A 21,411-nucleotide genomic window follows, 5' to 3' on the forward strand; every position below is an offset into this window, starting at 1 on the left:
TTTTGTTTAAATTAAAACATTCTATATTTTAAATTATTTGTTTTCTTTTTAAAGATTTTCAACAAAAATAGGGTTTTACAGACAATATACTTTAACTATTGTTGGGAACTTTTAGCTTTAATTAAGTATTTAAATGTTGGTAGTAATTTACTTAACAATATATTATATTCTGGGCAGAAAGGCTTTAGACTTACTTAATATTTATATGATATAAATCCTCCAGCAATGGGAAAATCAAACAATAGATATTTTTAAATAATGCGAGAAGAGTTCTTAAATTAAATAGATATCTATATAATCCCCTGGAAAGATATATTTATGACTAATATGATTTCAACAAGATATCTTTTCATTAACAGAATCTAATTAGTTTGAAATGTCTTCTATGAATTATATATTAGCAAGACATAAGTTTTTAAATTAAATATATATCTATATAACTCCCTGGAAAGATATGTCTGCGATATATATGAGTTATCTTTTGATTAACAGAATCCAATTAGTTTGAAATGTCTTCTATAAATTATATGTATATATTATATATATTATATATTTAAATATTTTATTAATATTAGCTCGACATCTATAACTTATTCTATATCAAACTAACTCCCACTTGAAAGCGTATCAAAACCTGAAAAACGACTCAAAATTGACCAAGGCGGGAAAGTGAGAAAACAAATTGCCGTGGACTAGGTCAGGTCACGCCCCCACACTCCTGATACCCTACACTCCAACCCCTCCCACACAATCTGCGTGTCAACAAGCAATTTCCGTAGCCGACGACGATTTATAAATAAAAAAAAAAATAACAACAAAAGCTCAGGCCTGCAACTACAATAACAATAGCGCAACAGTTGCTGTTCCTGAGCGCTGTTTTGTTGCTATTTTATTTTTACGATAATATTAAGCCGAGTCGGACCGAGCCCGGCCTGGCTGACAATCAGCATAAAGTGGTTGCCATTAAAAATATCAGGCCGCATAATAAAAGGGCCGTTACAGGAAGGGAAATCCAGCAGAAGCAGAAGCACACAGTCATTGCGAACGGACGAAATCAAATAATAAAACCATAAAACTGGCCACAACAATTAAAAAACCCGCAGCAGCATAATTCCGCCGGAATTTGTACTCTCTTTTTTCCGCTTCTTGCCGCAAAATTGTTGCCTATGTATTTTTTTTTTAGGGGACCTGCAATGCATTTGCATGGCTTAGCACTGGCCGAGGGTAAAGTCTGAAAAATTGCAATTTAATGAAGCATGCCGTCAGCCGCAATTAAGCGGCAATAACAAATCGTCCATGGCCATTGGCATAAAAAACATCCTCGAGGCGTTGAGTTTTCGCCACGGAATTTATTGAACGAATTGAAATGGAAATCAGAGAGACCCAAAGGGAGAGATCAAGAATGTATTGATTATTGAATGCATATTTTAATATACATTTTTTAATGGATAAACAAATAATGTAAATAAAATATCAGTAGCTTGTTCTTTTGACTTTCATTTAATTCCATTCTTTTCAAAGTAGAAGGACTCTTCCTGTTTCCCTTCCCCACCCATTGTCAGTAGCTTTTAATTGTTGATAAAAAAAAAGGAAAAGTCGCTGTACTTGTGCTGGACATTGTCGTGAGGTAAATGGTGCGAGGAGAAGGACAAGGGATCCCAGGCATTAGCCCTCATTTGAGTGGCACTCCTCCGGCTTCTTCTGGGAAGGAGCCACTTGATTTACGATTATGGCATGTGCGGGCAAGCGTTAAGTTGTGGAAATGCGAAAATGGAAAGGCGCAGGCAAATAAAGTGAGCAGGAAGGCCACTACTCTTGGGATGACGACAGCGTGGAAATACTGTACACAAATACACTAATAGAAAATAAGGAATTGCCATGGTAAAATGCCAATGAGAAATGCAGTCAATTGAAATGCAGAGACGCTCCTCCCCCCTTCCAGAGGATGTGGAAGTCAGTCACAACTCGAAGTCAAAGGCGAAAAGAAAAACTACTACTGCCAGGCAAATTGGCTATGCAAACTGTGCAAAATGGCTGCTTCAGCGAGCAGCGACAAACAAGAGGGTAAAACGAACAGGAAAAGGGAGGAGAGTTTTCCCCGCTTTCCTTTTTTAGTTTTCTTTGGGGCAAACCCACGTCCCCTTCAAGTATTGACAACATCGTCAAAGATGGAAAGCGGAAACGAGGGCCAAGTCGCTGGTCGCTGTTCGCTGTTCGAATTTGAAAACTGTTGTAGTCGTCGCCTGTAGTTGCACTTTAGATTTATTGATTGTCTCAGTGTGTTGCTGGCCTTGGCGTGTCCAAATGTGTTCGGCAGTCCTTCGAAGTCCTTTCCGGTCCTTCCTGGCTTATTGCTGTTGAAAAAACTTGCACAAGCACCGACAACAATGCTGATGATGACAGCCAGCACTGCCGGACTCGTTTGTCCCCCTTCAATTTTTTGTTTTTTAAACCAGTGTCCAACACGTCCTCGAGAGGAACGCACTTTTTTTTGTACAAAAATACACAGGAAATCGAAACAAATATAAGTACATATATATTTATTTCCTTTTACATGTTTGTATTTGACAAACTTATGTTTTACTATTAATCTTTGATTTTTTATAGGGAAGCTCAAACTGAAATACTTTTTGTTAAGCGAAAAATTACATTATTATAATAGATGTTTTCATTTTTCTCTTCTATTAAAATGTTGTTTCTTTTGATAGTTGTATTTTAAACAAATAATTTATAATTTTGCAGAAAATACTTTTAGTTATTTATTAATATATAAATTGAAATATTAGTATGCGATATTATATATCGTATCATCGATATATCGGACCAAAAAACGAACTGTATAACATTTTCGATATTTTGCGATACCTTGCAATATTTTCCGATATAATAAGACCGTAGCTTATCATGTTTGCTATTAAGCACTAACATTTTTTCTAACTCAAGGCTTAAGAGTGTTTATTCAAGCTTAAAGTTTGTTCTTTTTAATACGATTAAATTTTCCCAGTTCTGTATTTATTTACCACTTTTTTTTTGTTCTGTTCCCGGTTGAAAAGAATTTTCCTTTTTTTACACATTTATGCACTCGACTCGACTGTTCTTGCAGTGGCTTTGATTTAATTTTTTTCTCTTTTTTAAAGCTCTCGACGCGTAAACTTTCTGCAGTGCAATGCGGATTGAAATTCTTTTGTGTTTACAGCGGAATTTCTTCTTTATTTTCTTTCATTACATATTATTTGCCACTGCTGGCAGCTATTGGTGGCCAGAAGCACCAAGGAAAAGCACCGTGCTCTCTCGGAGTTGATTTACCTTTAAAGCATCGCTCATACGCCCCGTAAGCCATAAAAAAAGATGCGGAATTTAATATTTTTAATTACGCTCATTTTAGCTTACTTTTTCATGTTTACATTTCAATAAATTTCCACTCGGGCTTCATCAGCCCTTTCATCATTTTTCACCCATTTTCTTTTCTCTCTCCTGCTCCTGCTCCTTGCTCCTGCTGTGTGCTCTTGTCATCATCAACACTCTTTTAGCTGTTGCTCCTGCTTCCTGGCAGGACCTTCCACCGATCCCACAGCTCATGCTGCTCGACTAACGAATTTGGTGGCGCATAATGAGTTTTTGTTTCCGTCAGCTTAAGTTCCCCAGGAAGCTGGAGCTGGAGCTGGAGCTGGCAACAACAATTACCATTGCCATTTAATTAAAAATTGCAGAATAATTATTTTTCTTTTTCGCTCGTTCGCGCTCCTTGTTTTCTTTTGGCGCTCTCCGCCTTCCCACGCTCGTTCTTCCGCGAGGAAAAACTTTTAAATAAACAAAAGGCGCGCCCTCTGCAATTTGAAAATCTGCAAATTAGCACAAATGCAGCTTGTGGATGGATTGAGGGGAGGATTGTGGAGACTTGAGGAAAGATTGAAGGTGCATCAAGTGGGGGAAATGGGAGGAAAAATGGGTTAAGGGGAAACTGGCAACTAGAAAACGGAAAACAGGCCAACGGGAAGCTCTTCGCCACTCTTTCCCTCTATCCCTCTGTGAATAAAGGGAAATGCAGCGACAAAGTGAAGTTTTCAATTACATTAAATCCGCTGCGCAAAGTTATCGTCACGCACAGTTGACAATTTATTTGTTCGCCGACTAGTTTCCTGCGCTGCTACAACCAACACGTTCTTGGCCCGCACAAATGTCAGTTTAAGAGCTTTGTTCAAATGCGTTAATAAAATATTTTTGCACCTTTTTTTCATTGTGTTCCAACCCACACACGGCTCAACATCATTATCGTCTTCGGTTCTAGAGGAAAAGTTTCCTCCAGTTGTTGCTACAGGTGTTTCCTGACACACATCGCGTATGCGCAACTTTTGGGCCTACCCAGAAAAGTTTTTTCACAACTTTGGCTTTAATTCCTCCCCCCAAAAAATGAAAAAGAAGAGAAACTTAAATAAGGTTTTTGGGGAAAATGATTACAGTTCGTTTTGGGTTCAGTTTCAGTTTCAGTTTGCGCGTGAAACGCTGACAAATGCTGTCAATATATCAACAGTAAACCGTAAATGATGAGACCATTTATATTGGTGCAGCAAGAGGAGTTGCAACAATGCGAACTCGGTGGCAGCCACTGCAGCACAGGTACACTGATAGAAAGGGATCAAAATAATAGTATTCAAAAGTAGACAAGAGAGTAAAAAGAAGGGAAATTTACTTTATGAACTTTAGGGTATTTGCTTTAAAGTGATGATTTTGTTCTTGTACTTCGTATTACTTTTCCCACTTTTTAAAAGCATCTACTAAATAATTTCCATTCCAAGTGAACTACAATTATTTATGTTAATTGAGGCAGCTGCTTCACTGATTTATTCAAGTGCAGTTTTGCGTGCTGCCTCTGTGGCAGGCAATAAGTTGAAAACCGAGACAGCCGAGACAGCGTCAGCATTCAAGAATCCAGCTTAAGTAGCTGTTGGTGGCTGCAGCCAGCTCTTGATCCTGATCCTGCTCCTGCTCCTGCTCCTGCCTCAACCTGCCACTTGATGTATATTTCGGCAACATTATACCCAAACGCTTAATACTTTATGCTTATTTTGGGGCGCTGAAGAGGTTTGTTGGAAATTTATTTTCTGCCTTGGCAGCAGGATAAAGTTGTCTAGCTCAGCCTGTTTCCGGTTGCAACTCCCTCGCCTGCGGCTTATGATAAACTGGGCTGCACTTAAGCTCCTTCGCATGCGAGTGCAGAGCTATGTGCTCGTATTTACAGTTGCCTCTCCTGCAATTCAATTTGGTTATAAGGGGTGTGTGTGCCAGGGTAAGCTGCTTAAAACTTAAATAAATATCGTTTGTGACCGTGCCAGATATACGTCTATATATACTAGATGTACTGCATTTTATTATAAATTGCTAGTCAATTTCTTAACCGGCCAGCAGAGGCAAAAGGGACTTAAGTTGACCAGCTGATGTCGAGCAGGGATTTCCGCAACACTTGGAGAAATTTCAAAGAATAAAGCATAACTTTAAGTATTGTTGAAATTCCTGATAAATAATTAAAACGTGAAAATCCCGCCTGGCTTTCAGTATTTCAAGGAAAAATCTCACCTTCCAAGTATCCATAACAGTTAACGGATTTTCAGAATTTCATTTAGGATCTGTGCAAGTTCCAGGAATCAGCACCATCAGGTGCCACTTCCTGAATTCATTATTTAACCTTGCTTCGATGCGATTGCGATGTAATTTTCAATTTCCCGCGGCATTTTCCCTGCGTGCAGAAATATGCATTTTCCAGAACTGGGATTGAGGTGAGCCATAAGCAGTGGCGGTAACAACGGGACAAAAGCTTTTCATTATGCACGCCACTCGCCGGCGAACAACGCCAACGAACAGCAGCTCAAAAAGGGCAAAAGCTGCTCCGCGGAAAATCCCTTCGCGAACCCAACAACTTCCCGGCCCTCAAGTGCACTTTTTTGTATGCCTTTCATCAAAACACTTAATTTGCATAATTTTTGTGAAGAGAGAGTGAGTGAGTGAGTGGGTTGGCTGTCCGCCAGAAAGCATCAAGAGCAGAAAGTATGAGACGATTTAATTCCAGCAGCTTTAATAAAATGCAATTGCAACTACCTGGGAAACTTTTTCATGGCTGTGATGGAGCAGAAAGGAAGCCCCTTTGTGGCCGGGTAATCTAATACTTGTGCTTCATTTACCATTATGAAATTTCGTGCACTTTGCATTTTCCCCACATTGTAAATGCTGCCTGGAAAGAAAAGGAACCCAGACAAGAACACTTTCTTTTTTTGGAGGCGGTAGCAGAATGCATTTTCTACTAAATCAGCCTAATGCACTCACGCTATCAGGCCGAAAAAATATGGCCCAAAGCAACAAGCCAATGGGATGAAAAATCCGGCAAAAATGTTGCAGAAAGGCAACGGATGTTATGCAATAAATTTAATCTGACCAGCGATAGTTGAGGTAACTAGCTAAAGTTAATGCCTTCCACAAGCTCGAACAAAAAGCCAGAGCCAGCCAGAGGGAAAGTTCAAGTTCGATAAGTGGTTCAATGATTGAGAAAATTAAACGTGCTACGTTATATCAGCTAGAGCTAAATTAAATGAAAGCCAGTTAAGGGATCAGAGGTAGATGGTTAAATGGGTTTCAAGTTAAATACAAGTAATTGATTTAGGAAATTTATGTTGGCCTAGAAATTGATTGGTTTCTTGGAAAATTCTTATAGGACTTGCTGCTCCGTTAAAGGGGATGTGATGTTAATTAAATAAAAGTTTTAGCTTGAAAATAATTATGATTTTATAATATAATATAAGGGAGTGCTTTTGTGATTAATTTAATATATTTCAAAGGCTCATTTATTAAGAGTAATAGTAAACCCATTCTTAACAATAATGACGACTTTTAACACGACATTCGACCCATTTGACCGCACATTAGGCCCCCTCTCTTTTTTAGACACTCTATTTGAGCCATAATGTATAATTAACCTTCACCCTTGTTTATTTATTTTTTGTGTTTGTTTTCGTTGCAGCTAAGCGATGACATTGGCTACGTGCTGTACTCGGCACTGGGCTCCTTCTACATCCCGAGCTGCATTATGGTCTTTGTGTACATACGAATTTACTTTGCCGCCAAGGCGAGGGCGAGGAGAGGCATTAAAAAGCATCCCCGCAAAACGAACAACGAACAGGTGAGTGTGGCGATTATTTATGAATTTTGACCTCATTCAATGGGAGTGTGTAATGAACTTTGATGAAAGCATTCCCCAAACTCAGATTTACACACACTTTTCCTGGTGGAGGTGGTATTAATGCGGTTCACCGCAAAAATGTGCCAGCATTGTAAATGGAAAATTGTACGTTTCAATGAACAAATGTAATTTTTCTAAGCCAATATGCACAGAAAGAAAAGTATATTATATACATTTCTATTCATTAAATAAATAATAACACTTTATAATCCCTTTAACCTTTTTTAAGTAAACATTCCTTCATAATAAACATTATTATAACCCTTTCAAAACTTTTCAAAAATAGTTTTCTTTGCACTTTATGATACTCTATCAAATCCTCTTTCAATTTCTATTATATTAACATCAAAATCCTCTCAACTGAATACCTTTTTTTGGTCTATGTGTGAGTGTGTGCAAATGTAATATTGGAACACCTTTCACCCTTGGCCCAAAAAGTAATTGTGCATTACGCCAGGAAGCTGCAAATTGAGCACACATGCTTCGCTTCAATTTCCCATCAACAACTTGTGGGTTACGTGTCGGATTTTCATCCCACCCGCCAGCCATCAACCTCCATTTCTCCCATCAGGAATTGCTGTTTGCCAACCTTGCAATTTTGGCCGATGCACCAGTTGGCCACGTTAGCAGGAGCGCACCCATTATGCAGGGCCATTCAATGGAATGGCATTTGCTGACTCCACACACACTCTGGCACACACCCACTCTTAACGGGCTTTGTTGGTGAAATTATCGCTGAAAATTTAATCGAAACTCCGCCCCGAAATCCACTGATTGAGTGAAAAGTCTCTAATGATCGTCAATTACCTGCCGCAACGAGTCCAATTCATACGCAATTTGCATTTTCAATTAACTGTATGCGCAATGCACACAGACACTACAGTCGAGAAAAATGAGGAAAAGCGGTGGAAAACACTGCCGTGCCGTGTCTGGACCAACGCTGGCAGTATCAGCGACACTTCTCGACCATTTTGTGCAAACAAATTCAAGAGCAGCGGCCCAAACGAGCGATTAACGGCCAACAGCAGCGGGCTGAAACTGCAGAGGGGGAAAAACAAGCAGAGACAGTGGCCATTGAGGATGGGAAAACTGTGGAAAAGCAGGGAAATACAGAGGGGAGATTCCCACATTCCCATATGCTGATGGCTAGCCTCGGCATGGAGCATTGTTTTTAATACTCTTTAACCAGGCAGGGAATGTTGGATTTTCAAAAAGAAATAGTAAAGCAATTTAAAATTTATTAAAAATAAATTAAAGGAAAAGTATAAAACAAAATAAGTGGAAACAGGTCAATTTAAAACATACATTAGCTTTAACTAAATTGTTCCTGGAAATTACCAATTTTAAGGAAATTACCCATTAACAGGAAAGGAAATTAACTTTAAGTTTGAAATTGAATTATAGTATCGTAACGGACATCAATAATTACTAATTATAAAATATTTGCATTATTTGAATTGATTTTTAACGACATTTTTATATGACAATTTAGTCTACAAAAAAACCATAACTAACTCAATAAAGCATTAATTCCAATTCGGAAAGCTGTCCTATGTTAGTTTTAATTAGGTTAATAAATTTGCATACTAAATTTAAGATTTTTAAAAACAAAAATTTTTAATAATTTTTCGAATTGCGAACAATGTCAATTTTACCCACAAAAGCTTGAAAAAAATTTCGAAATTTTTTTTTCCTACCGGACATGTAGATCGATTCGGCTGTTGATGCTGATCAAGAATATATATGATTTATAGGGTCGGAAATGACTCCTTCACAGCATTACATGCTTCTGACTAAAATAATAATTTATTGCAGGGGCTTAAAAATAAATACAGACAAATCAAAGTATAAAACTATCATAACTAAGCCAAAAACACATTAATTTTAAATCGGAAAGCGGTTCTATGTTAAATTTATTTAGGTTAATAAATCTGCAAACTAAATTAAACATTTTAAAAAACTATATAAATTTTTCAAACTTTGATTAATATAAATTTAACCCACAAAAAATTGAAAAAAAAATTCGACATTTTTTTTTCTTGCCGGACATGTCTAGATCGATTTGGCTGTTGATGCTGATCAAGAATAAATATGATTTATAGGGTCGGAAATGACTCTTTTAATGTTTTTCAAGCTTCTGACTAAAATCATAATACCCTGCAAGGGCTTAAAAATAAATTCAGACAAATCGAAGTTTAAAAATATCATAACTTAGCCAAATATTACATTAATTTCAATTCGGAAAGCAGTTCAATGTTAGTTTTAATTAGGTTAATAAATCTGCATACTAAATTAAACATTTAAAAAAACTAAAATTTTTATCAATTTTTCAATCTTTGATCAATATAAATTTTACCCAAAAAAATTTGAAAAAAATTTCGAAAAATTTTTTCCTTCCAGAAATGTCTAGATCAATTCGACTGTTGATGCTGATCAAGAATATATATAATTTATGGGGTCGGAAATGACTCTTTCACAGAAATAAAATTATAATACCCTGCAATATTATAAAATATAAAAAAGAAAGGGTACTAAACGCAGCGATTCCCTTTGCAAACTGTCATTATTTTCATTTTTCGGACTCGCTCTTTCTCTTTGTGTGTCTCTGTTAATTGCCCGGGGTAATTGTTGCTGCTTTTCGGGCATTGAATATGCACAAACCCCTCGCCCCCCTTTTAAGGGTGTTCAAAACCCCCCTTTTTCACCCCTTTTTCACCCCTCGAGCGGCAAAAGTTCTCGCTCCATGTTTGTGTAATCCGCGCGCTCGGACGCGTCTCTCCCGCTTGTTGGCTTAAACAGGATTTTCGAAATGGAAAACTGTTGTAGCAAGTGTTGGGCCATCTGTCCACGAATTCGGCTGCAACTGGCACGAGTGCAGATCTGGGAACCTAATTTGCAATGCCAGAGCACATGAGAGACGAGGGTTAATCACACTGCAGAGCTCCAAGGCACTGTGTGCCTTGAGCAATCTCACCAGAAACTGATTTATTACCTCGAAAATATCATAGCATCCCAAGAAAGCATGTTTTTTCCACATCTTTATAGAGTATATTTAAGGGAAATTACGGAATTTCTCAACCATTGAATAAGAATAAATATTTAAACTATAAAGCCCACTTGCGACTGCCGCCTGTAGTTCCCCTTTTTTTCGTTCCACTAATAAGTGTTTACCTTTTTTCGTCTTTTTCCCCCAGGTAACGAGCTTCACCACCGCCAACAAGAAAGGTACAATACCGATGCCCTCCTCCAGCGGCGCGGCCGCCCTGCAGCTGCACCAGCAGCGACAGATAGCCACCATTGAGACGCCGCCAAACAGTGCCACGCTGCCCATGCAAATACCCACGGTGACCATGGACCTGGCCTCCGACATCTCCACCTCGGAGGCCGGCGAATTGGAGGCAGTGGCGGCCCAGACAGTGCTGGCCTATTCCAATCCCAATGGGGCGGGCACAAATGCGACGGCGGTCACTGTGGTGGCCAGCGGGAATGGTGGAGCAGGTGCACCCACCTCACCCAAAGAGACGTTGCAGGTGAGCACAATAGCCACCGGTCGGGTGGGTCTCAATGTGCCCGTCCCGCCATCCATGGGCAGCAACAACAGCATTAATGCGCTGAACAACAACAACGGCAGCGTGGTGGCCACAGATACCGCTGCAGCGGTGACTGCCAGTGGTAATGGCGGTAATGGAAGTGCCGGCGGAGCCGTTGGACCGGCAACGCCGGGCAACGAGCTGCGCGTCTCACCGATCGCCGGACGGTGTCGAGCTTTATCCGTGGGCGTGGACACGGACATGGTGAGTGAATTTGATCCCTCCAGCAGCGATTCGGGCGTGGTCAGTCGCTGTGCCGTGGTCAAGCCGCTCAAGTTTCGCCTTTGCCAGCCGATCTTTGGGCGCAAGTCCAATCAGCAGCGTCGCAACGAGGCCAAAACGGCGGCCAAGAATCAGCAGCAGACGAGCAAAAACCAACAGCAGCAGCAGCAGCAGCAGCAACAGCAGCATCAGCAGCAGGTGGTGAAGGCGGAACTGGAGCCGGCCATACCAAAGACACCGAAGCCCCGGGATCCGGAGAAGGAGAAACGTCGGATTGCAAGGAAAAAGGAGAAGCGGGCCACGCTGATCCTGGGCCTAATCATGGGCAGCTTCATTGCCTGCTGGCTGCCTTTCTTCTTTCTCTACATCCTGGTGCCGGCCTGCGGTGACCTCTGCCACGTACCAGACTCGGCTTTCGCGATCGCCTTCTGGCTGGGCTACATGAACTCGGCCCTCAATCCGGCCATCTACACCATCTTCAACAAGGACTTCCGTCGAGCCTTCCGGCGCATCCTGTTCAAGTGATGTTTGGCCTACGTGTGCTGTTACAGGTGCGTTTACGCCAGCATCGAGAAGGCAACCGAACGTGCCATGGGCAGCACACCCATGGGCTATGGTCATGGCATGTATCAGCACTACAGGCGTTAGATTTGCTTCGTATTGGTATAGAAACCTGGATAACCTATTGATTTTTTCCTATCCCAAGTTCCTATAAACCATTTCCTTTCCCAGAGGTTATAAAACTATAGATGGTTTTATCAAAGATTCTTGGTTTGCTTTCAATACAAAAAGTATCTATATAAGTACTTTGCTTTAAAAAATTAGTAAAACAAAAGCTTTAAATATTATTATTTATCATTTTTTCAATGATAACGATATACATTGATTATATTCCGATATAAAAACCATCGATAGCTCTATCCTCAACCATTCCCTTACCATTTTCCCCACTCTTTCTTTGAATTTTCTGTTTGAATTTAGAAAAAAAAAGTAACGAACATTGTAGCTCATTTCAAAAGCAATGAACGGCTGTGAATTTGATGGAATCTCTCAATTTCAATTTACGCATTTTGGTTTCTTTTCGTTTGGTTTCGGTCCTCAAGCACCCTTGAACCCTTGAGCCCGCCCCAATCCTGTTGGCCTGTGTAACCCGGTAACCTCATAGACCTTCCGCCCGACAGCCCGCACACTTTTCACACTCGACGAGGAGGAGCTCATAGAAATGCATGAGCTGTGCAAACAAGAATCTGAGCTGGGCAAACATCTATTATGCTCCCTGAATGGTGGGGGATGTGTCCGCCTGCGACGTCTATGGCCATTCAACTTGAAATAATTTCGCAAATTTCCATTTGCGGCTGCATTGCCAATGCCAAGCACTTTTGTCCCACTGCAGTTGGTGGTGGAACCGAAATCGGTTCGCTTCTCTCCATTGTTGTGGCTTGGCAATCAAAATCGAGGTCAACAAGTGTGCGAAAATTAATTTAATTCCTTTTTAATACTCCTGGCAACGACTTATTCGATTCGTTCGCTGAATCTATGCGAATTTGGAGCGCCGTCAATTGCGAAGCTGCATTTTGGCCTGGGGCCAGATCAATATTTTCTTGTTCACATAAATGTAAGTGTACATATAATCCAGCACACAATTTGGTGTAACTAAGTGAGCCAGCACCCAGATATAGATACGGATACCGACAGAGATACATTTACAGATACTGAAACAGCGACAGATTCCTCTACAAGACAGCTGCAGTTTATTCATTCACTCAAAGATATTTCACTCAGCGACACAGAAAGTGGGAGCCCCCAAAAAAAATAAACCAAATGTATGGGAACCGATGCCTAATGGGCACACACAAATGCAAATGCAAATGGTTTGGCTTATGCACTAAAAGAAAAACAATAGACTAAAGTTTAGAGAGATGAAAATTTCGATTTATCAAAGTTTGCGATATTTTTTAGCACAATACTGTTATTTATATATCGGATTCAACCTATCGATATGCATCGATAATTAATCGAAGTCAAATCTAGAATCTTTTAAATATTTTATTTTATAATAGACTAAACTGTAGAGAGATGAAAATTTAGATATATCAAAGTTTACGATATTTTTGAGCACAATACTGTTATCTTTATATCGGATTCTACCTATCGATATGCATCGATAATTAATCGATGTCATATTTTATTTTACCTCTGCATTTTTATTTCATTTCTTCAAGTGCTCCGCATTCGCTTTCACCATTTTCTCCACCATTTCCCACTTTAGTTTTTGGGCTATGCATCAGCAAATGCATGTGCCCGGCCGAGTGGAATAGACAGCCCGTCATTCAGTCAGTCAGTCATTCATTCAGTCAGTCGAACGGACAGGAAAGACAGTCGTCACTGGAAAGCTACAATGACACTGAGTTAGACGAAGACAGAGGCTGCGAGGGCCAGGAGCCAGGAGAGACTCTGTTTTTGGCATGTGGCCCAGAATGGCTCTCCGTTTCGTTTGGCTCGGCTTGTTTTCCCGTCCAAAGCCAAAAAATGGCAAGGAAAATATATATAGTATCTGTACTATACCACACGGAGGCTGGCTATGCATAAATTTTACGTACAATTTATTTTACTTCCCCTTTGATGGCTGGCCCGTGTGTCTCTCATATTTTTTTCGGACACTTTGTGGCACACTAATAGCAAAGGTGCAACAAAATCTGTTGGCCACTTGTAAACTCTATCGTTCCGAATTTGTAATCTTCTCAGAACAATCTACAATCTTTCGATATGCCATCTGTTATCACCTTAAAATTTATGGCAGCTTTTAGCCTCACATTCTGCGCTTTTCAACACCAAAGATTGATCAGATTTATAGACTCTGGCCATAGGCTAAGTGCTCGGTTAGGAGACTTTTTAAAAATTGTTTAAGATAGCATAAATAATGTGTGCTGGAATTTGAATAAGTGTGGAGGCAATGGAAATCGGCACAAGAACTTTGATGGCGGTGAAAGACAAATATCGCTTGCATTTTTTATGGGCTCCTGTCGACCGGTTTTGGCATTGTCAGCAATGTGAGTGCGTGTGTAAAACAACTGCACTCAAATGACAATTCGAACAACGACAGAAAGTCCAACAATAACAGCTCCCAGCAACAACCTAAATGCCAGGAACAAAAACAACAAGAACATAAAAAAAGGACCATCGTGCACAAAGCGAAATCGAAAACAATTGAAATCGACAGCAAGGGGTAAAAGGGATGTAGTTCAGGGGGAAGGGTGCAACAGAAGGCACATTAAAATGCGCGAATACACCGGGGAAAATATTTTACAAATGTTTTGAAATGATATTTATACCTTTGTAGGTTCCTATCATTTTACACAAAAGCTTGCCAAGCAGTCATTTCCGACCGTATAAAGCATATATATTCTTCATCAGCATCAAAAGCCAAGTCGATCTAGACATCTCCGGCAGATAAAAAAAGATTTTTTCAAAATTTTGTTCAAGTTTTTTTACATTGTTAAAATTATCAAAAATTTCATTTTTTACAATTTTTATTGATAATGCAGAATTGTTAAACTAATAAAAACGAACATTAGAAAGCTTTCCGATTTAAAATTAATGCATTTTTGGCTAAGTTGTGACAGATTTAGTATTCTGCTATTTGATACAATTTGCTGAAAAGCTGAAAATTCGGGTACCTAGCATAGCCTAGCTTCTTTTCTTGTTTTCTTGTTAAAATAAATGAAACTAAAATGTTTCAAAACATTCAAGACGTTCTCTAATTTTAATAAAGTTTACCAACTAAATGTAAATAGCTGTTGAATATTTTTTAAAACTTATTTATTTAAATAAAAGAGAAGAACAGAACACAAGGATTACTTGTTTCTGTATTTCTTATAAATTATTCGTTTGTTTCTATTCAAAATTTTAACTTATATTTAAATTAAAGTAAAATGAAATTTATTTTTCTATTTTCTAATGTTCTACAAACTGAAAATTCTTTCAGTGCACACCCCACACACAGCACTTAACTGCACTTAGGTGCGACAGCCAGATGAGTGTCGAACGGCATTGCACGGCTGGCATTGTTTTGCCTGGCACACTGAAAGTCATTTTCACTTAAAGCTTAAAAAAAATAAGAGGAAGGAGAAAACCGCCTGGCATTTTAGAGACCACACTGCGTATACGCAACGCCAGCCTTTGTCTCCTTTCTGTGGGGTTTTTCTTTCTCTCTCTTTTTGGTGCGGTTTTCAGGGGCTTTAGTGTAGGCCCATTAATAAAATTGCAATTAATGTCACAATTAGCAATCAACATAAATTAAATGCTTGCAAGAACTAAAAAAAATGTACTACAGAAGAAAAAAGTGAAAAATGTGAAAACATTTTGAATAATGCAAAGCTATTTAAATTAATTCCCATAATTGAATTATGAGATTTAGGAATGCAAATTTTTCGCACTTAAACATTCTGTTTTGTTTGCCTTAATTGGTGCGGCGATTGTTCTGAGTCAACATGGGAGTTGTCAGAGAATTTTTGGATAAATACCCAAATTAAGCGTTGAACAATTGTGATAATTACATGAAAAAATTTTAAATTACTAAATATTTTGTTGTTTTTTCTATTTTAAATTATTATTCTTATATATACTTTTGTAAAGAGCCCCCATAGGCCGCCAATTCGCTTGTGAAATTGAATTATTTATCGCGGCAAAATGCGTAAATTAGAATTTGCATTTCTGTCAACATCTATTTCGGCGCCATGCATTATATGCCATAAGCCAATTTAATGCCTGATTAACTTGGCAAATTGCAGTCCAAATGTAGATCGGATAGAGCAGGGGGCCTAAAGGGTGCTTTGGTTTAAAATTGCAATTCTGTTTGCGGTTTGCGGATGGTTCGGAATAAATATTTGAGTGCCTTTCTTTTGTGCGGGCATTACAGCTGTCGATTCATGCAAACAAATGTTTATTTATGCGTAACTTTAGCCCCATAATTATTCTAGCCGAAATGGCAACTAAATTACACTTAAACACAAATGAATTTCGCAATCAAAGCTTCTAAGCTTCAAATCAATAAAAATTATTTACGACCCTTCCACATGATAAACACGTGAAGAAGAATGCATTGTTGCAGAAATAGAATTATAGTGTATATATCGCTCGATTGGAATTTTTGTGCTGATATTTATAGATATTTTTGCAGCAATTATCGTGACCATTAGACTGCAGGATGAATCACAAAAATGTTGGGCGCTCGCTTGTTGGCCTGCATATTAATTAATAAAGTAAAAAAGCCATAAATGTAAAACTCATAACGACAAATGTTGGACCATAAATATGCACTTAGGTATTTATGCGCATTGACAGCATGAATATTTATGAGGCAGCGATGGCGGCCATTAAAATGTTGCCCCCCTCCGTTGATTAATTGGAAAAGTTGGCTCTTCGGTTCAACGGGTCGTATGCTTGATGACGATGTTATTTCCTTCCTTCCTTCCTGCCTCTCCACTCCCCCCTCTCCCAAAACTAAGCAAATCCAATGCCTGTGTTCAGGTTTAGAAGAACAAAGTTGAACAAAGGAACTTATTTGTTTGCCATTAGATAAGCCATGCGACCATTTAAGTTCAAGAGACGAAGGAAAAATATATATTACAATGACTGAAATGTTTAATGAAACTATTTCATTATAAAAAACAAAAAGAAAACCAAACAAATCGCAAGTAACTTGAGCGTATTTCAATATTTAAACTTAAACTTTTTGCTAATTGTAAACTAGACACAAATATATTATATATAAATAAATATATATATATAAATATTAAATATATTTAAACAGAAATATATTAAAGTTGAATTTTGAAATTAGATAAACGCAAACGGCGGGTATTTAGCATTATTTCTAGTTACTAATAATTAGAAAAGTTTACTCATTTAATTGTATCGTACCACATATGCATAGCAAACAAATTTTAACTCATGTTCTCTCATATGTGTGTCTGTTCCACAAAAAACGAAAAAGAAATTAAGAAAATACCACCAGCCAGAAGATAATAGCTATACTTCATGTACAATCTGTGAGAGTACACTCTATACATAAATATATCAAAGCAAGCGGTAAAGAATCAAAAATATATTATCGAGGAGATATATAGAAGTAAAACGGAATAAATAAATTAAAAAGAATACCTACATTTTAAGCGGAAGTCTTCCACTACAATTACGCTCTCGCCACTTGAATTACATTTTTGCGTTCTCCCTCGATTTACCGACTTCAACTATGTATCTAAATGTGTGTATATTAAGTAAGTGTATGTATTCCGAAAGGTTTCTTCCCAAAAAAAATAACAAAAAACAAAAGATAAGCAGAAGTAAAAAACACAAAAGCATAAATTTACATTTACATTACAAACAAATAAAACGCTGCACAAATTTGCATGTCAGTTTCCTTAGCCAAGTAAGTTATGATTAATAAACTGTAGTTAACAAAGGGTAAAATACACATACAGATTAAGTAAGTAAGTTTAGTCGTTGTTGTTGATTTTCAGCTGAGAGCATTTCTATTGTTTTTCGTTACATTACATTAAAAAAAAACCAAAAAAACATATATTTGTAGTAGTGTCCACATAGCTAACAACGAAGTAACATGGTGCTATGAGTTACGATTCTCCTCGGTTTGTCATCGTTTCATTCACAACACTCGCAAGGTGGTCAAAGCGTTAAAATCTGAGCCCCTTTTAACGTCTTGGTTGCATGTAGAGCACCACCACATACACACACACTCACACCACCCACAAAGAGAACTTTAATCAAAATTCAAAGTATAGTGTTAAGAGAGCATTTCAAACTTACTTAGCCTAACAACTAAGCATTGTAAATACCTATAAACTACGCCATGTTATAGTTCATACATCCTAAATATACCACACTTACGATTACGATAACGATAACGATTAACGATAATGAAAAATGTAAATTGAGCAACCGAAAAATTGCAAATTGAAGCCACCAAAGAATTGAATTTTCGCATATAAGTCATGAGAACAGTAAACTAAAAAGTATTTAATTTTACCAAAAGCTAAGACTAAGTGTAAGCCGGAACCCTAACCCAAGTTTCTTGTCCCGAATACAACAATAGTTGGCAACTTTTAGCATTTAGGCAATCATATATCATAGTTCAACTAAAAACTAAACTAAATAAAACTAAAGCGAGCAGTCCCCCAAGGAAATTACTCCCCGAAAAATAAACAAAATGTACATTTCTGTGAGCAGCAGCAGCAGCAGAACACCAACAAACTAAAAAACGCATTTAAAACTTTAAGTTTTGTTGTTCCTTCTGTCCCTACACCCGTTGAGTTTGAGCAAAAAGCAGTAAAGAGTAAAGTGAGTTTTCCAAAGATCCCTCTAGTCTAAGCTAAGAACCTATTATAATATAGAACATACGATACTTGGATAACTATGATAATGTATAACTATTAGCTAAGTGCAAACATATGTCCAGTAGAAGGGACAATAAAGATCTAATTGAAATTAAACAGTACGATAACAATTAAAACTAAACGGCAGAGTCCGAACTTGAACTTGAACTCGAAGTCATCAAAATCACAGCTAAAGCGAACAAACAAAAACACTAAAAACAACAGCAAACCTTTTAAAACTTACTCTCTTTAAGCGAATCGGAAAAGAAAACCCAACGCGGAAAAGCAGAAATCATAACTGAATAAAATAGAAACCGAAAGTATTCTTAAAATTCTTTAAATGCATTCGTCTCATTCTTTTCTCTCACCTGGTGGCAGCGACAAATACTCGAAATTCCTGATAATAAATATGTTATCAAGGGAGAAGGCCCTATAAATTGTGGGCCTTCTATCACCTGAGGTGGAGTGAAATCCTCGTGAGATGGGCACTGCGGCATATTAAATGGCATTTTAATTTCCTGTTTGCGCAGACGCCGCTCCAAAAGTGCGGCTCCTCTTGGGCTTATTGATTTTCCCCACTGGGGCAGCCTTGACATTGCTATTGCCATTTTCCGCCGGTCATTAAAATTGCAGTCAAACAAAAGGTGAGACGACAGCAGAGCATCCCAAATATAGCAGCACACTTTACGGCTTCCGATTGTTAAGGTAAGTGTGCGACAGATTTATTGCCTACTTTTCGGTTTACCTTAAGTATTGACCAAGTAATTTACAGGTAACAGTAAAGTTAACCTGGCTCATGGCATTAATTACACATATTTTTGATTACTAATGATTTCACCTGAATAGACTTGTAAATCCCGAATTAATTTGAATTATCACAGATCATGAATTAAAATCAGAGAATATTCAGTTACAAAGTACATTTTAGTTCAAGAGAAAACAGTGACTACTTATTGAATTCTTGAGAAAGTGATTTGAATTAAAGGTCTAATTGAATGTATATGTATACATTTATAAACATGAGTCAAAGGTATTATTAATAAATAAATTGTAGCAAATTTAATCTCACTTACCGAAATGAAAATTCGGCGGCAGACTTGGATTTCTATGAATCACAACATCACTTTAAACATTTTTATAAGTATCACATTTAAATCTGCAAAATTCAATAGATAAAAGAGTGTTTTATTTAATTAAAATATTTGCCAGAGAAAAAGAAAGCTTTTATCAATTTTAAATTCAGCATGCCATAGAAAAATAAAGAAAATGTATCTTATATTCATTACTTATGTACAACTATGAAATGAGGATTTGTTTTTTAGGAATATCAACAGCCAAAATATATTATTAAATATCTTTTAATTGATTTCTCTTTATCTATTTTATGTTTTTCCCGTAGACTAAGATACTTTAATCCGTTTTAGTTATTTACTTTTAAGCATAGTGACATTTATCCGCCCAGCATTTACTCCCACCAAAAGTGTAAGCATTTTATTTAAATCAAGTTTCTTATTTAGTTAGCTAACTAATGTCCCCTAATCTGTGTCAAAAACTGTTTTAATTTAAAATAAATCAAATCTGTGTCATCCTATGCAACCAAGTGTAAGGCTAATTCAAGTTCCCTTTTCGCGATCAATTGTTTTGCGAGCGCAATTAAATAATTAGAGCTCTTTACGCTACGAAGCCGCAACAGTCTCATTAATCACAGAGAGCCGCCAGCAGCATGCAAAGTTTGTCAAGCCGGTTTGTTTGCCCGTCTGCGAGTCAGTTAGCGCCAGGTGCTAATTACACACGTGACGCCGCCGGTTCGCGAGGTGCAAAAAACTGGGCTACACACACACACACACACACACACACATAACTTTCGTGCAACACACACACACACACCCACACACACATGGGAACGCACTGAGAACCTGCGGGCTAAATCCAAATGCCAGCCACTGTGCTAATTGTTTCAGTTGTTCCGGCAACGTTTATCAACCAGGTCAGAAGTCGCTGGCATTAGAAAAAAAATTAAAATTAAAAGCACCCGCGAATAATTGTCACGAAACAAGAAGCACCGAGCTGGGTTCTATGCTTGGAAAGAGAGAGAAAAATAGAAGAGAGACGGCTACATGAGTTGTGCAAGTTTTAATTAGTTAATTTAACGCCTGGCACCAACAGGAGTCCCGTTGCACGCTGCGTATGAGTAATGAGCTCGCTCACCCTCATAGATACAAAGTTATACACACACACAGAAGCGAGCATACGGAAAGACGTCTAAATCCGTACAGAGAGAGAAAATAGTCAAAAAATTAATTTAAATAATTATTATTAATCAAAAATTTCTTAATATTAAGCGTGTACTTTTAGCATGAAAAGTTTGTGTAGAGATAGAAACACTTTAATTTTTTGGTAATTTATCATTTTCAAACATTTACTCTTAAGGCTGACAATCAGAGCTTAATAAATTTTATAAATGTTTATATTTTGTCATAGTTTTAAAGACCTTCTTTCGGGTAATTTATCTTAGTCAAACATAAACTATCAAAATGAATATTCCTGGAGCTAGAAAACTAGTTGAATTTACTTTAAAGAAGCTACTTTGAATAACCTTATACTCTAACTGATGTGTTACCAAAATACAAAAAGTATGTTCTAGAATTTCAATGAAACAACTTCCTTTAACTCCATTTTCCCCAAGTGTGAGATATGTGAGGCAGCTATCACCCCTAACGAGTATTTCTTGAAGCTGTCAACATTTTGCCAACGCTTGAACTTTTGCACCAAAACCAGGCAAAACAGTTTATGGAAGAGCTAGAGCGGCGCACACGGGGGGAGGGAAATGACAGATAGGACTAAGGACTCAGGACTAAGGACTAAGGGTGCTGTTGCGGTGGCAAGAGACTTTTGCGGTTGGCTGTGCTAAGTAATTTCCCCTTGCGGATGCAACTAATTACTAAACATTTCGCATAAAATTCTCAACTTGACAGCCTCT

At 37.9% G+C, this 21,411-nt stretch overlaps 1 protein-coding gene across 1 annotated transcript in view; it reads left to right on the forward strand.

Annotated features, from left to right (window-relative positions):
* Positions 1-16,855, forward strand: part of Octalpha2R (alpha2-adrenergic-like octopamine receptor) — a 53,438-nt gene extending 36,583 nt beyond the window's left edge. Inside the window, exons 2-3 of the mRNA XM_020956052.2 lie at positions 7,010-7,168; positions 10,423-16,855. Of these exons, the coding sequence (XP_020811711.1) occupies positions 7,010-7,168; positions 10,423-11,565 (1,302 nt within the window). The 3' untranslated portion in view covers positions 11,566-16,855. The remainder of the gene's footprint in view (positions 1-7,009; positions 7,169-10,422) is intronic.
* Positions 16,856-21,411: the final 4,556 nt, after the last annotated feature.

The sequence above is a fragment of the Drosophila serrata genome, unplaced genomic scaffold (assembly GCF_035046125.1).
Source record: "Drosophila serrata isolate PLE 108 unplaced genomic scaffold, ASM3504612v1 contig_382, whole genome shotgun sequence".
In the NCBI taxonomy this organism is placed as follows: Eukaryota; Metazoa; Arthropoda; class Insecta; order Diptera; family Drosophilidae; genus Drosophila; species Drosophila serrata.